The sequence below is a fragment of the Nuphar pumila genome, chromosome 4 (genome assembly GCF_984573655.1).
Source record: "Nuphar pumila chromosome 4, dmNupPumi1.hap1.1, whole genome shotgun sequence".
Classification (NCBI taxonomy): domain Eukaryota; kingdom Viridiplantae; phylum Streptophyta; class Magnoliopsida; order Nymphaeales; family Nymphaeaceae; genus Nuphar; species Nuphar pumila.
In genome coordinates this window covers 9,902,117-9,916,788 of record NC_143252.1, presented here as the reverse complement: position 1 = coordinate 9,916,788, position 14,672 = coordinate 9,902,117, and the positions used below count along the sequence as shown (strand labels likewise).

General features: G+C 37.2%; 1 protein-coding gene across 1 annotated transcript; it reads right to left on the bottom strand.

Annotated features, from left to right (window-relative positions):
• Window positions 1-1,934: 1,934 nt before the first annotated feature.
• Window positions 1,935-12,182, bottom strand: LOC149839325 (vacuolar-sorting receptor 1-like). Its single transcript, XM_090002454.1, has 12 exons — window positions 11,641-12,182; window positions 8,626-9,318; window positions 8,424-8,512; window positions 8,191-8,260; window positions 7,937-8,020; window positions 7,729-7,805; window positions 7,541-7,622; window positions 7,071-7,153; window positions 6,930-6,996; window positions 6,706-6,834; window positions 5,751-5,857; window positions 1,935-2,259 (listed from the first exon to the last, which is right to left on the bottom strand). Exons 1-12 carry the CDS (start codon window positions 11,936-11,938, stop codon window positions 2,161-2,163), a joined length of 1,878 nt encoding a protein of 625 aa, XP_089858580.1. The 5' UTR covers window positions 11,939-12,182; the 3' UTR covers window positions 1,935-2,160.
• Between the last annotated feature and the right edge of the window lie 2,490 nt (window positions 12,183-14,672).

Sequence of the window (14,672 nt, the reverse complement as noted above, 5' to 3'; positions counted from 1 at the left end):
CCATATGCAGAGCCAACGGAAAACTTTATCAACGTTTTTTTTTTCTCTTTCTGAAAAATCAGTTTTGATATTTATATGCAAAAGGTACCACTTTCACTATGAGCCGAACAATGTTATCAAAATAAAATTAATCGGCTGATTCAAATCGAATCCGCCCTTTGTCTATTCAATTTAACCCCCTCCGGCTCCTACTGAATCCACAGATTCAGCTGTATGGGCCGAATCAGCCCGACATAACCTATATATATATATATATATATATATATATATATATAGTAATCAGTAGGTGCCAAATGATAGGTGTTAAATAAGTTTTTCAAGGTTTTTTTGTTTTATTTTTAAATTCCAACCGTACAGATGTGATCTATGTACTTGATTTTATAGGGACCCATACATGGGTGGGTTTTTAAATCAACGGTCGAAAATCTTTGTAAAATTTTGAAGCTCCAAATATCATTTTTTTTTCATTGAAAACACATGATCCACAGGTGTGGATTCCTCGTAAATTGACCATGCCCAACACATTTTATGGGGTCGAAACTGCAAAAAAAAAATACTGGAAGGGCAGAAAAACCCATTTAGAACGTTGGCACTTACGAATCTCTCTCTCTCTCTCTATATATATATATGTGTGTGTGTGTGTGTTTCTTTTTAATATTTTAAACTTAAAATATCATTTATTTGATTAGACCAATTCAAAACGATCCACATCAAATTGATTCGAACGATTGTTTTTTTTTTAAACCAATTCTGACAATGTTAGAGCCAAATCGAGTTGACTAAATTCAAGTTGATCTCAGCTCAGGCTCGACCTATTTAAGAACGGAGTGAACCTCAGCTCAGCATGATGAGCTCATTAAACGAGCTTGAGTTAGCCCATATATGAGCCTAGTCTGAGCATGATTTGACCTTATATTAGCCAGGACCTGAGCCACTAGCGTTATACAAGTGAAAAACACATTTGGGAAAATATTTGGTACCAATGAAAGTAAGAAACTATTGAGCTAGAAATCATAGGTGCTAGCTGTATCAAAATCTAGCACACATAGATGCGTAATATGGTTTGTTTGCTAAGGATGAAGCCTTGAATCGTACTTTTTCAATATAAAAACACAAATTTCTGTGTTATCAAGTTTTGACACATTGTGCACCGTTGATTTTGAATCCCTTTAAAAACTTGCTTGCCATAATCTCATGATTCAAAACAAGCTTCCTACTAAACAAACCGTCACATCTGTAACTTTTGATCTACAAAGAAATTTGAAAGTGATTACCCTATAGATATATAGGGAATTCGGACCGTCCAACCAAAAGAAGGTTCAAACTCTACAACCAACGCTGGAGAGTTCCCCACCTCCAATGTTTGACCTCATATATTTGTTCCTTATAATTATTTAGTAAGAAATATGATTTACAGACTTTAAGATATATAAGCATGTTTTTTGAAACGTAAAAAATCAACAGCTCACAATGTATTTAAAACTTTATAATACAAAGTATTGTGGGTCGTTGATTTTTCATGCTTTCAAAAATGCATTTAAACATAAAAAATTCATAATCCAAAACATGTTGCTTACTAAATGAAGGATAAAAATCCAATATGTAAAGTCTTATCAATGAAATGAAACTTAAAAAATCAACAGCTCACAATGTATTTAAAACTTTATAATACAAAGTATTGTGGGCCATTGTTTTTTCATGTTTTCAAAAATGCATTTAAACGTCAAAAATTCATAATCCAAAACATGTCACTTATTAAATGAATGATAAAAATCCAATATGTAAAGTCTTATCAATGAAAAACTCAATCGTTAGAGAAAAAAAGCCATCTTTTATCATTGATTGTAGATTTTGAACCTTTCTTTGGTTGTACGGTCCCCCTTCCCTATATATATATAAGATCATCAGCAAGGGAGAGAAAAAGAAAAGGGATATTATGCAACAAATGCTAATTCATCTCAATAATTAAGCGTGAATAGAATTTCAAGACAAACATCTGAATGGGATATACAAAGACTAGAAATAACCAAAAAGGCTATGCCACGTACGCTGAACAGCAGCAGCAAAAAAGCCAGTATGAGAAATGACTCCCCACAAAAATATGGATTTTCTCAGTTGTAGTTATAGCACAAGAATACCAAACTCATATCACTAAAAAACTCAGATGTCCGTGTGCATATGATTTGGGGTGGCCTCTGCTTGATTGTCCAACGGCATGTACTGCGCCATGATTGCGCGGATCTCAGAGTCCATGTATCTCTGCAAAACCCGACATGAAAAAACAAATCATTAAGTTGTGACGAATGAATGTGATCAGTGATAAAGCTTATGACATGAATGAATCAAGAATGCATTTTATAACACCCTTGCCACATAACAGCGCAATATTCCAAGGTTCCATTATTGCATGATAGATTTTCAGTTAAGAGAAGCACTAGAATTAAGCAGTGCCGGTTGTTAATTGCCTATAAGGATGACCTCTCATTGTGCCTGATTCAATGTCAAGAGAAGCACGCCTAATGACCAACCTGGCCCAACTTCCGTGTGACTTTAAACACCACTGTGGTGAACTCAGATACGGCTATTCTAACAAAGTATTAGAATGCCAAAGCTTCCACGCCCATGCTAAAACCCTAAACAGTACCCAGACATCAAAATACAACTAACAGCTTGGGCTCACTGCTGCATCTGAGCTTGATTTTCTGGGCTTAACAAATACTTAGCATCAAGCTTACTTGGTTATGTTTGAACTTTATAGGAAAAAGGATGTTATTTTTGTGCATGATGCCAAAAATAAGTTTACGTTTCTTTTCCAACTCTAACTATAAAGTTTTCAAAAAGTTCCAAATTTGCCGAACCTTTGTTGAAATTTCCAACTAATAAATCTTTTAATATTTTACCTTGCATTTTGCTTCTCACTTAGGATTATGAATAAAGATCTTTTTCTATTTTGGCATGAGCAAATCAACAAGAATTTTCAGCACAGAAATATCTAGTAATATCAATTTTCCCTTTATCATTCTTTTTTGGTTGAATTGTCAAACACATCATCATCATCAAGCCTTATCCCAACTACATGGGGTCAGCTTTACGATTCCTGTTTATCTAGAGCTAAAACTTCGGTCATTTTGTAAACTTTCATGTCACCTCTAACTGCCTAGTCTTCATTGGTCTTCATCTTTTCCAACTCCTACTTGTACCATGTCAATCTTTCTCACAGGCACCATGAGAGGTTTTAGTGCAACATGTCCAAACCATCTTAAACGGCATTCACTTATTTTATCCTTTATTGGTCTGACTCATGGCACATTATAATAGATTCATTTCTAATTTTATCCTTTCTTGTAACCCCAAACATCCATCTTAGCATACACATTTCTGCAACATGCACTCTGTCTTGTGGTTTTTTAGTCGTCCAACATTTAACTCCATATAATAGTGCTGGTCTTATAGCAGTCTTGTAGAAACGTCTTTTAAATATTAGAGGTACTCTTTTATCACATAGCACACAACTAGCCTGTCTCCACATAACCCAGCCAGAATTGATCTTCTTAATGATATCTTTTCATATTTCCTATTCTGTTGTAATATAGAGACTCTAAATACAGAAACTTATGGCAATGTTGAATAGGCATCTCTTATATTCAAATGACATTGAGATCACTAACAATGGATTATCAAACACAGAAGTTCGAAAAATTAATAGGCATAGGAGGGCCAAGATAAGTACATAACCAACATAAGCACACAAATGACTCATTGAAGAAAGTAGGCATGTTACGTGACAATGTATCCAACTGCCACACATAAACGACTTCATGACAGATCTATTCCAAAATCCCATACCCAATATGCCCTTTACATGGATATAAGACATAAGATAAAGGTGTCAAGATACTTATTTGCCACATCAATCAATAGAGAAACAACACCATCGATGACATATGGACCTGTGTGCCTATTTTGTTTCTAAGCACGATTTACAATGTTAAAGATCAGTTAATTGTTTCCAGTAATACACTCCTAGAAATGAATTCTTCTAAAACAGCTTTCTAACAAAGATGCAGCAGCCTTGTTGTCAAGCCTATTGGATCTCCTTCCCTATACTAAAGGCTACAAAAGCACGGTCCACTTTTATCTTTAACTTGAATTTCCAGATCATGTGGAAAGAGCATCTTTTAATTTCACAAAAAAAAATCCATGTATCTGATAAAAAATAAATAGCAACATCATGATCATCAACTTCATCAGGCTTTATGCGATCTATATGGGGACAAATAGATCAATACGACAAAGGGGAAAAAATGCGACCTAATTACACACATGCGCACACATTCACGTGTTGTGAAAAAACTCTTCTAGAAAACAACTAATCTGAACCAAGGACCATTCTTGAAAAGTAGGCATTTTCTAGATCGTATGAAAGTGACAGACAAAGTAACACATGATTGCAAACAAGTTGGACATTTTTCAACTCAAAGGTAAATTTTGAAAAGGCCCTTGTTAAGGTTGATAAAGGCTTGCTTCTGTCACTAAAAAGGGCTTACGCTTGGGGTGTATTAACACCTATGGATTGGAATGGAACTCCTCATTGTCCATGCTATGCCTCTTCATGCCAATGGAGCTGCTTCTTCCAGCCAAACTTGTGGTATAAAACAGGAATCGTTCCTCCCCTTGAACTAGTCAGCAGTTACAACTTGTTGTAACTTGTAAATGTCGTTGACCTTCTAGAGATTCTGCTATTTAATACTTACTCCTGGCCAATAACGTTTTCATATTTGGAGATGCAATACTTTATAAACATGGAGAACTAATCATTCGTATAGTTGAAGATATTTTTGGCCACAAGATAAACACTTCAAAATGCAGCTTGCACATTTTTAGTCATGGCAAGGAAAGAAAGGAAGTAGGCTATATTGTTGATGTTGGATTCCGGAATGGAGCCTCTCCTTAACACTATCTGCCCCCACTTTCTAAGGATTTATGGCAGCCAAATCTTGAAAAAATACTTAAGAAATGCTCTTCATATGTATGCATCTTTCACAAGATGGTAGATGCTATTCAACTATCAAAAAAATAAAGCTACCTATTCACCACATGTCCATCTTCAAGTTTTTTAATGCATTTATTCCATAGATCAAATCATATGGAACTTCAGAATAGCAGCTCATCTTCCATACTGACAATTTCTTAGGTGGAACGAAGTCACTTAACATAATAGCCTCTGTCAAGAGATTGGATATTTCAATAAAGCTCTAATTATTAAAGAGCGGCAACCTGGTGGAAGCTTGCTAGAGGGTGTAATGGTGTGTGAATCACCTTCAGCTCAAAGTAAATGTGAGCTAGTTGATTTGATTGACCCTGAAAATGATTGGAAAGATCTAAATGGACAGTTTATGAGGGAATAGATGGATAGTTGGTGAAGATCGACAAGACATTATCTTCATATGTACATAAAAGAGTTCAAATTCAACTTTCCAAACAGCCATTTAGGCAAAATTTCAAAATTGTTTGTTGGAAATCAATCATAGAGATGCTCCTATGTGTCCTTTGTTTAGATTCAGTGGATCATGTTCCATACCTGGTGTACCTTGTATTGCTGGTTTCTATTTTAAGTTTTTAATCTGACTCATGGTTAGCTTGTGAAAAAACAAAATTTGTTTGAATCATGATCTGTCACGAGAAATATAGATGCAAAATCTACAGCTCACAACAAAGAAATAACATATTTAACCAAGTGAAACACTTACCCGGATCCTATACTTGTAGATAGCATATGCACCGACAGCAGCTGCAGCAAAACCAAGAAAAATGATCCACATAAAGCTCCAACCAACCTTTGACGTAGGTTTCTTGCCTGAATCATACTCCAAAGTATTAGAATACTTTCGACAAAAACTTGAAAGAAATAGCAAAAAATTCCCATTTACTTACGGAAACAACATTAAGATTTAGAAACATGCACCTTGAGATAACCGACACATGCCACAATCTAGAATTAAAATATACTCATTTTGTTTCCCCAAATTGCTAGAATGATACTTGGAAATGTAAGAGACCTGGAGCACACAAAATACTACCCTAAAAACAAATGGAAGACTTGCATTATCTGTCACTTCTTTTTTTTTGTTTTGGCACTCAAACTATAAAAATGGTTGAACCAAGTACTATGTCTAAGAACACATGAATCAATGCGAAAAATGAGCAAATAAGTAAGCCATTTTGGTTCCCCTGAAATCATCAAAAAGGACATTCTAAGGTTTCCAGTTTCCTCTAACTCTAAGCAATATCGCGTAACAAAATTTAGAGGAAACTCGCTTTTGTAATTATTATTCCATCTTTTATTGTTTCCAGCGGAATTACAGAATTAAACAGTGCAAAGGTAATCTTCGCAGGATAGTTTAGCAAGGAGCATCTTTGAATATTATAAACCAAAAATGATTTCTCAGCAAAAGTTCAGTGAACTTGAAATAGAAAAGAATAAAAAATTTGTCAAAAGTGAAGGAAAGTACCAAAAAGGCAATAATGAACTTGTATTAAAATTCCAATAAATTGAAGAGGCAACAAATTGAATATTTCGTGTTCCGGCAGGTATCAAGTATGACAAATTATCATGGATGCTTCTTACCCACAAAAATACAGTCAGCAATCAGGATTAATTTTTAGGTGCAAATGAAGGGAAATAGGTCACTAAAATTGGCTTACTTATACAAGTATCATGCTCTTTCATGTACAAAAGATCACCACTGCAGCTACATTCATAACTTCCCCATGTATTCTTGCATTTACACTCTGGGCATTGGCAGGCAAGCTTCTCTTTGCACTCATCCACATCTGCAAAACACATGCACAGGAATAGACATTACCATAAGTATTAATAAGTACCATAAGAGTAGAACGAGATAATATTAAATAAGGTGATCGAATACCTTCACAAGAGTTCACACCATCACCCTTAAATCCAGGGGGACATTTACAGCCCTTAGGTTGGCTTTCCTGCATGATAGAACATGATGGTAATTTAAGAATGCCCCTCTTGAAAAGGAACCAGAGCATGACAAGCCACTTACTTGACAAGCTGAGTATGTAATGCCGTCTTGAATTTTCTTCCAACAACCACCATTGTTAATTGCACAACGTCCAGCCCCAGAAACTGTTAAAAATCAATGCAAAATCAAAAGAAGTGAGCAAAAGACATGTGCAAGAGACCGGAATCGCACGTCCACGTGCATGGAGCACACTGCATGCACATGTCTGTATGCATTTCCTCCTAAGGGAGGATGACTTCAAACATGGTCATGTTTTCTAATAAGTGTGTTTTCTAATAAGCACTATAAAAAATGCATGCCTTTCACTTAGACAGTGAGCTAGTAGTAAACACATGAATATAGTTCCTGCAATCACTGATGAGTTGTGACAATGATAAAAATGAGAAAAGAAATATGTTATGAATATCTATCTTAGCAGATCTATAAGAAGAAGCTATTCTGAACTCCTTTTAAATTATCCTGCAAAACCTCTGAACCACAAGAAACATTACCTTCACAATGAGTATACCCATCCCCTACAAACTTCACACCATTCACAACTGGGCACTCACACACCCTTCCCCGGAAAGTGTCCTTCAATGAAACAAAGTATGAACATCAAAACAAAATCAGCATGATTGGGATGTATTTTGCAAGAAATATGCGGAATGATTGTTGTTTGCTACTACCATGGGCATACCTTGCAAGCAGTAACATTTGCAGTCTTATCCTCCCAGCAACCACCATTTTTATCCAAGCATTCATTTGTTTCTATTTCTGAAAAGGGAAGATACCAAGGGTCAGTAAAAGTTGTCAATATTCATTAAGAAGTACAAGAATCAGCCATCAACAAAAAGAAAAAGCCTTAGCAAAATAGCAGTAGATAAAGAAATACAAAGAGAATATACCATCACTCAAACAAACAGCTGGTTCTGTAGTCTCCTGGAAACCGGCACATATAGCTTTTAGTATTGCAGATTTGTCCAATTTTCCTGAAAAAAGGAATAACCCAAAAGAAAAAACATCAATTTAAAATTTGGGAATTCGAACACCTCAACATATCTTAACAAAAGAATAGATTCACACTTTTCTGATGAAACAAAAAATAAATAAATAAGTGAAAATCAGAAATGATTGAGAAATATGTTATCCAGCTGAACACCTCTATATTGCCTGCTGTTAATTATAAGAGTGGGCAAAATAGTGACATCTCCCCTATCGCCTTTCCCAATCTGAAAGAAAATAAAGGAAAAACACAAAACAAATGCACAAATTTGTAGTCATTGACACCATTAAGAGTACATGCAAACAACAAGGAACCAAAATGAAACAAAGTCAAAGCTTAAGCAGCTTAAGAAAATGGTCAAGGAAACGATAAAAGGTGTACAGTCTCACCTGTGTATCCTGCTCCGCCTTGAGAACAGGATTCACAACATCTGCTTCAGTATCTCCAATGCATTTATCTATCTCCTTGACATCAAGTCCTGTTAAGAAAAAACCCAACATATAACCACACTCATGACAAAGATCAAGCAGCGATCTAACCAAAATTCAAACTTAATATTAGTAGTCTTGAATGGTTAGTTTGTCAACCTACCAAGGGACTTAATGACCTTATCAGCACATTCCTTGGTATATTTCTTCTCTTTCATTGGGCATCTAATAGCAAAATCTGTCACATAGTCCCACCACAGCCAAGGCTTCTTACTTTCATTAGCAACTTTGAAAAAACATGCCTGTCTTAAGTTTTGCACCACAACATCTTTTCCATCATAACCTTTACTGAAATCCTGTTCTGGATCAGGAGCACAATATCTCCCATGGTTGATGCACTGAGATTTGCACTGTTTGCTTAGAATGAATGCTTCAGGGCAATACCAAGTGATATAATGAGGTGTGAATTGGGTATAGCCCTTTTGCTCAAGTATCTGAGCAGCTCCCTTAAAATTTTTGACAAACTCAATTTGGCTGTCACATTTTGCTCCACACTCATCATTGCTGTTTGTCCAAAATTCATACTCGACACGCTCATCAGGATGAGGAAGTGATTCCCTCCAGTCCAGATTAATATTGACCATTTCATCATTTCCCAGAGCTTTTTTAAGGCCATCACCAAATTTTTTGCTGATGAGAGCAGAGGGAATGGTTATGTTCTCTAAGTAACTTGCACTTGCATTGTCTTCTTCAGGAGTATCCATAGTTATCAAAGGCTCTTCCTTGTCATCAGCAACCAAGATAGCAGCTGCTCCTGCCTTCTGTGCATTCCAAGCCTTTAACGTAAAGTAGCAATCTGCAAATACAATTTGTTTCAACAATCAGACCAAACACCAAGAAAAAAGAATAACTTTATGTGCTATTGGTCTCAAAAATGTAAAAAAAATTGTATAATATGGTTATTGATAAAAAAAATGCACGATGTCAACAATATGAATCACAGAGAGAGAGAGAGAGAGAGAGAGAGAGAGCTGTAGGGGTGGTTATCAAATCAAACTACTTAAACTTGGCCCAAACTTGATCCATTTGTAAAGTTCATTTAAATTCAATTTGTTAATCTATCAATCCAACCTTAAGTCTTAATTTTGATTTTGATAAGGAATGAAACGAAGCCCAGCCATACTGATGGCGGCGTTCCACTTTTTTCAAATACACAAAAACCTAACATGTAGATGAGTCAAGATACAGGTTCAGGTTATGTCAGGTCGAAAAAAGGGAGCCTAAACCCTAACCTTAAAACTACAGTATCCAAAATATGCATTTCTGTAGGCAGGGACGTGGGGCAAGATATCAACAAAAAATTATAGCTCAAACCCAACCAGAATATCATTTTGGTTGGGTTTTAGTTGACCTTAATAATATTTGAGCCAGTATTTTTATGCACATACCCAGAAATTCAGGTTTGGTTCAGGCTGGATACCAGGCGTAGATCCAACACAGTGACAGTCCTAGCTCTATCCAGTCATCAATAAGACATGACTTTCCTAATTGGTTTTCCCCATAATGTTATCGTGCTTTGGAGGTATTATTCATTCAAATATATGTTCACACTTATGTATCTTAAAATGGATGATGCAAAAGTCATTAAAATTTTCGTCTTATAGAACCAATGGAAAAACTTGAGCTCAAAATTGAGCCCTCACTTGATATAAAGCTCATGAACAAAACCAAACCAAGCTTAAGCCTGGCAGGACAGGATGAAGACAGACTTGTGCTCGAACCAATATTTCTTGTCAAACAAAACCTTAACAATCTGAAAACCTGGCTTGGCTCAGATTGGTTACCACCCTAACTATCATGAATGAATAAAGGAAATGAAGCTTGAGAAAAAAAAAATACAAAATGTCCTGTTACGAACAGATAAAAAAAATGGATCTTGAGAAAGAAAGTGTAGATAATTGGTATGTTCTTATTTGTGATGATGCAGTAGGTGATTTTCAGATAACAGACATTTTAATTGAAACGTGAATAGAAAAAACCAAATGTCCCAGGACTCACTTAAACAACTCAACAACTTAGGCCAAGCCCAATAACAGGTTTATGGGAACTCAAGCAGCCCAACCAGAAAGCTACACTGGCCAAGAAGAAACAACTATGTTAGAGATGACATAACCGCAGGTACAACCAATGAAAATCTCATAGAAAGTTGCATACAGTTAGTTTTTCATAAATTTCCCACAAACAAAAAACATCGACGACGATAGGCATGTTTTTTTCTGCCATCAGATTCCTGCACAGGTCCACTAAGTGACTGAAAACTCAGCTGCACTCTGAAAACTGCGATAGTTACAGTAAGTTTATCATAAATTCCTTAAAAACAAAAAGCATCGTCGATAAACATGGCTTTTTCTACATCAGATTCCTGCATAGGTCCACTAAGTGACACTGAAAACTCAGCTGCACTCTGAACAAGTGCGATAGAACCAGATTATCGAAAAATGCTGATTTAGCAATTCCTCTTGAGGGTTTCGCGTCTCAGATACCAAATGACTGAATTCCCTTTTCCCCCCTTCTCCCTCCTTTTCTCTATGATGGTTCTTTTCTCTTCACCAGGCATTTCTCGCGGTAAAAAGGCTCAGAGCATCACCAAAAACTTTGAAGCCATAAGCAATAGCAGGAAAACCATTCTGTCTCCAGGATCATATGATTTCTTCCCACTTTGACTTTTTTCAAAAAAAAAAAAAACCTTCCACACTTCGCAGCCTCTGACCATTTTTCTTAATTTAAATTAATCTTCCCGATTAAACTAAGGCTCGATCACATGCGACAGATCAAAACTAACCAAAAATTAAGCTCGAATCATCTCACGAATATTAACGCAAAATCACCGAGCCAAAAAACAAAAAATAAAAATGAGAAAGAAACTTGAGTAAGAAACCAACAAATACATAAGAAGAAATTCACTTATGGTGAAAACAATACCAATCAATCGCCATTCAAACGGAAACCACCCACCAACTCAAAAGATCCAACCCAACCCAACAAACAGATCAAGAAAACCAAACAAACCCCAATACATAACTTCCTCACCAAGTTCAAGATCTGCACTCAAGATTCCAAAAGAGATTAAAATAAAGGATAACAACCAACAAAAATCCATCACAAACAAAAACATTACCTCCTCTATCGACCAGCACAAAAGTGGGCATCCCACCAGGCTTAGTTTTGAAGGAGATTCCCACATCGTCGAAGCTTTTACACGCCTTCTGGTTGGAGTGAGGGTAAACAACAACCCCCACCATGGTGCCTCCATACTGGGGCACCCCAAAATTCCCAATCGCACACTCGTAGACGTCCTTCAGGTAGTCGGGAGAGGTCACCCTCAGGCTGTTCTTCTCCACCACGAACCTACCAAACACGGGGTTTCCCACCACCACCAACAACACCCACATCAAGATACCTGAAAATTGCCTCATTTTCTCACTCTAGAAATTTAACGACCCCCAAAATTGTTTATATGCGATCCCTGCTCTATCTAAGACGGAAACGAAATTTCTGTTCCTCTTTCGTATTATAGGAAGATTGGTTCCTAAGGAACCCGAAAAAAGAAGAGAGAAGGTGCGTCACACCACCTAAGAGAAGATCGACGCTTCTCTCTCTCTCTAACTTTCTCGCTCTCTTCAGGCTCTCTCTAGCTTTCTCTCTCTACGTGCCTCGGTAAAAACTAAGAAAGATGGAAGGACGATGTAAAAAAGAGTTGGTAGTAATACGTCTGCTGTGAGCATTAAATGACTGAATTGCCTTTTCACGTTGCAACATTTTACCTTTTTTTTTGGGAAAATTTTATTTAAGGCCAACCTTTTTTCTTTCCATAATTTCAAATATGAGCCTCACGTTTCTGAAATTTCAAATATACTGAAAATTGTCAAACAAAGACTGCCTTTATTATCATTGTTCTTTAACTCAGTTAAATCATCAGTCAAATTTAGGGATGGCAGTGGACCGGGGGAAAGCGGGCCCCACCCCGCCTCGCCCCGTTTGAATCGGGGATGAAGGGTATGAAACGGGGATGGAGGCAGGGACGAAGGTTAAAATCGATCCCCCGTCCGGGGATGGAGGCGGGGATGGACGTGCACTTTTCCCTCCCCCGCCCCGTCCCTACCACGATCCCTGCCTCATTCCTGCCCCCACCACCTTTTCCCGCAATATCCCCACCGCGCCCCGCCCCCCCTCATCCCCGTTTGAACCGGGGATGAAGGCGGGGGTGGAGGATAAAATCCATCCCCGCCGGGGATGGAGGCGGGGGGGGGGGGGGGATGATAAAATCTTGAGGTGGGGGCGGGGGTGGAGACCTTGTCCCCCGCCCCGCCCCACTGCCATCCCTAGTCAAATTACAACAGTGATCTTCATCATTAAAACAGGTTTACTTTTTCTTTTTTAATTTTATGAGGCTAAGTATCTTTTGGTTTTTAAGGAACACAAGAAACCAAAAATGACTCACATTTTCTAATATGATGGGTGTTGACCTGAGGTCCCCATTTGATAGTTTTCAGAAAAGTTTAGCTCATATTTGAAATTATTTGTAAAAGAATAACCTCTAAATGAAATTTTGTTTCTTTTTGTTTTTTTATATATCACACGGTGTGGTGGTGCAACGTTGTACTCAACAATCAAGCATGCCATTTAAAAGATTCCACTATTAAGCCTTAAAAATCAATGAAAAATATGAGAAAAAAAAAAGTTCTCTCCAGTTACCCAATGAAAGTAGGAAAAAAAAAAGGGACTTGATGCAGGTAGGAATGTAAAGGGTTTGGATTTTGATCCAATGTGAGTCTAATTAATCAGATATTCACTAAATAGATTCGGCCAAGCGTTTAGTGGCTCAAAAATGCTGAATCTAGTGTCAATCATCATTTGTTAAGGCTCTTTAAAGTAAGCTCCTTGGCTTGGGCAGGACATTTAGTTCATGTGGTTATTCCCTGATCAAGGGGTGAATACGTTAGGTGGAATAATTTGGAAGAAAAAGCTCACACCTTTTCTTTACGATGAGAAACTTGCAGAGAACTAGGTCCTTTAGTGGGCTCGCCTCCTTCAAGGTAAACCCCGAGCGAGGTCACGGGCTTAAAAGCGAAGGCCCCCATGATGTAGCTTCGGGTAAGCGGTCCAAAACAATTAGAAGCCTACTAGTTAAAATGTAATCAGATTCAAATATTTGTCAAATTTGGTAGCAAAAATTCAAAATGTATCTGAATCCAATTATAATCAGATGTGGTTTTGGCCTAAGAAAACTAACTAAATGGAGTCTGATTCCATCCGATATTAGATAGAATCAGGTCTATTAGCACCCCTAGATGCAGCAAAAGATCATTGAATTCACATATAAAATTAATGGATCTGGAGTTTATCTGTTCATGTCACAAATATCTCATATTTTACCAACGGGGTCTCAGCTTGTTTGGTAGGAGCTGTTAGTGCACGTCACCATGTGTTGGAACGTTGCAAGTTCAAAACCTAACTGGCGGGGGTCTGCCTAACCCTAGCTTGACTTTGAGAAAAAAAAATATCACTCATATTTTGAAAATATTCATGTTTTCACTGGGGGCTGTGAAAGGAGATGAATCAGGTGATACTGAAATTCAGCATTGATGGTGTTTTTTGTGGGATTTGGCATCCAATGCAAAATGGTAGAAAATCACCATGAATGTTGATTTACAATATCATTTGATCCAAAACACTGTAGATGTGTGGGATCTATGTTGAGTATGTGACAGGGACCCGACCCAAATCTGAATTTTTGGATCTGGCCAGAAACATGCCAACCCAAGCCCAACTTGAATAGAATGTGGGTTGAATTCGAGCTGTCATTTTTATCAAACATTTAGACAAAGTGGACCTGACCCAAGCATTTTTTTTCCAAATGACCCGAGCATTTGTATTCATTGTTAACTTAAATATTCTTACTCTTTTTTATTTTAATTTTTTTTTTAACCAACCTATCAAAAACCCGAACTTGACCCAAACCCAACTACATGTTATGTGGGTAGGTTTGGGTACACCTTGATGAGTCCGATGCCAGACTCATGTACAGCCAGATGGTTGTTTTGGAAATCAATTTTCCTTTTTGATGTGCCATTTGATGAGTAGGAACCCTTACCCAGAACCGGGTTTACTTAGTGGCCTGCCCCTTGCAAGGTATACCCTAGGTTGGGT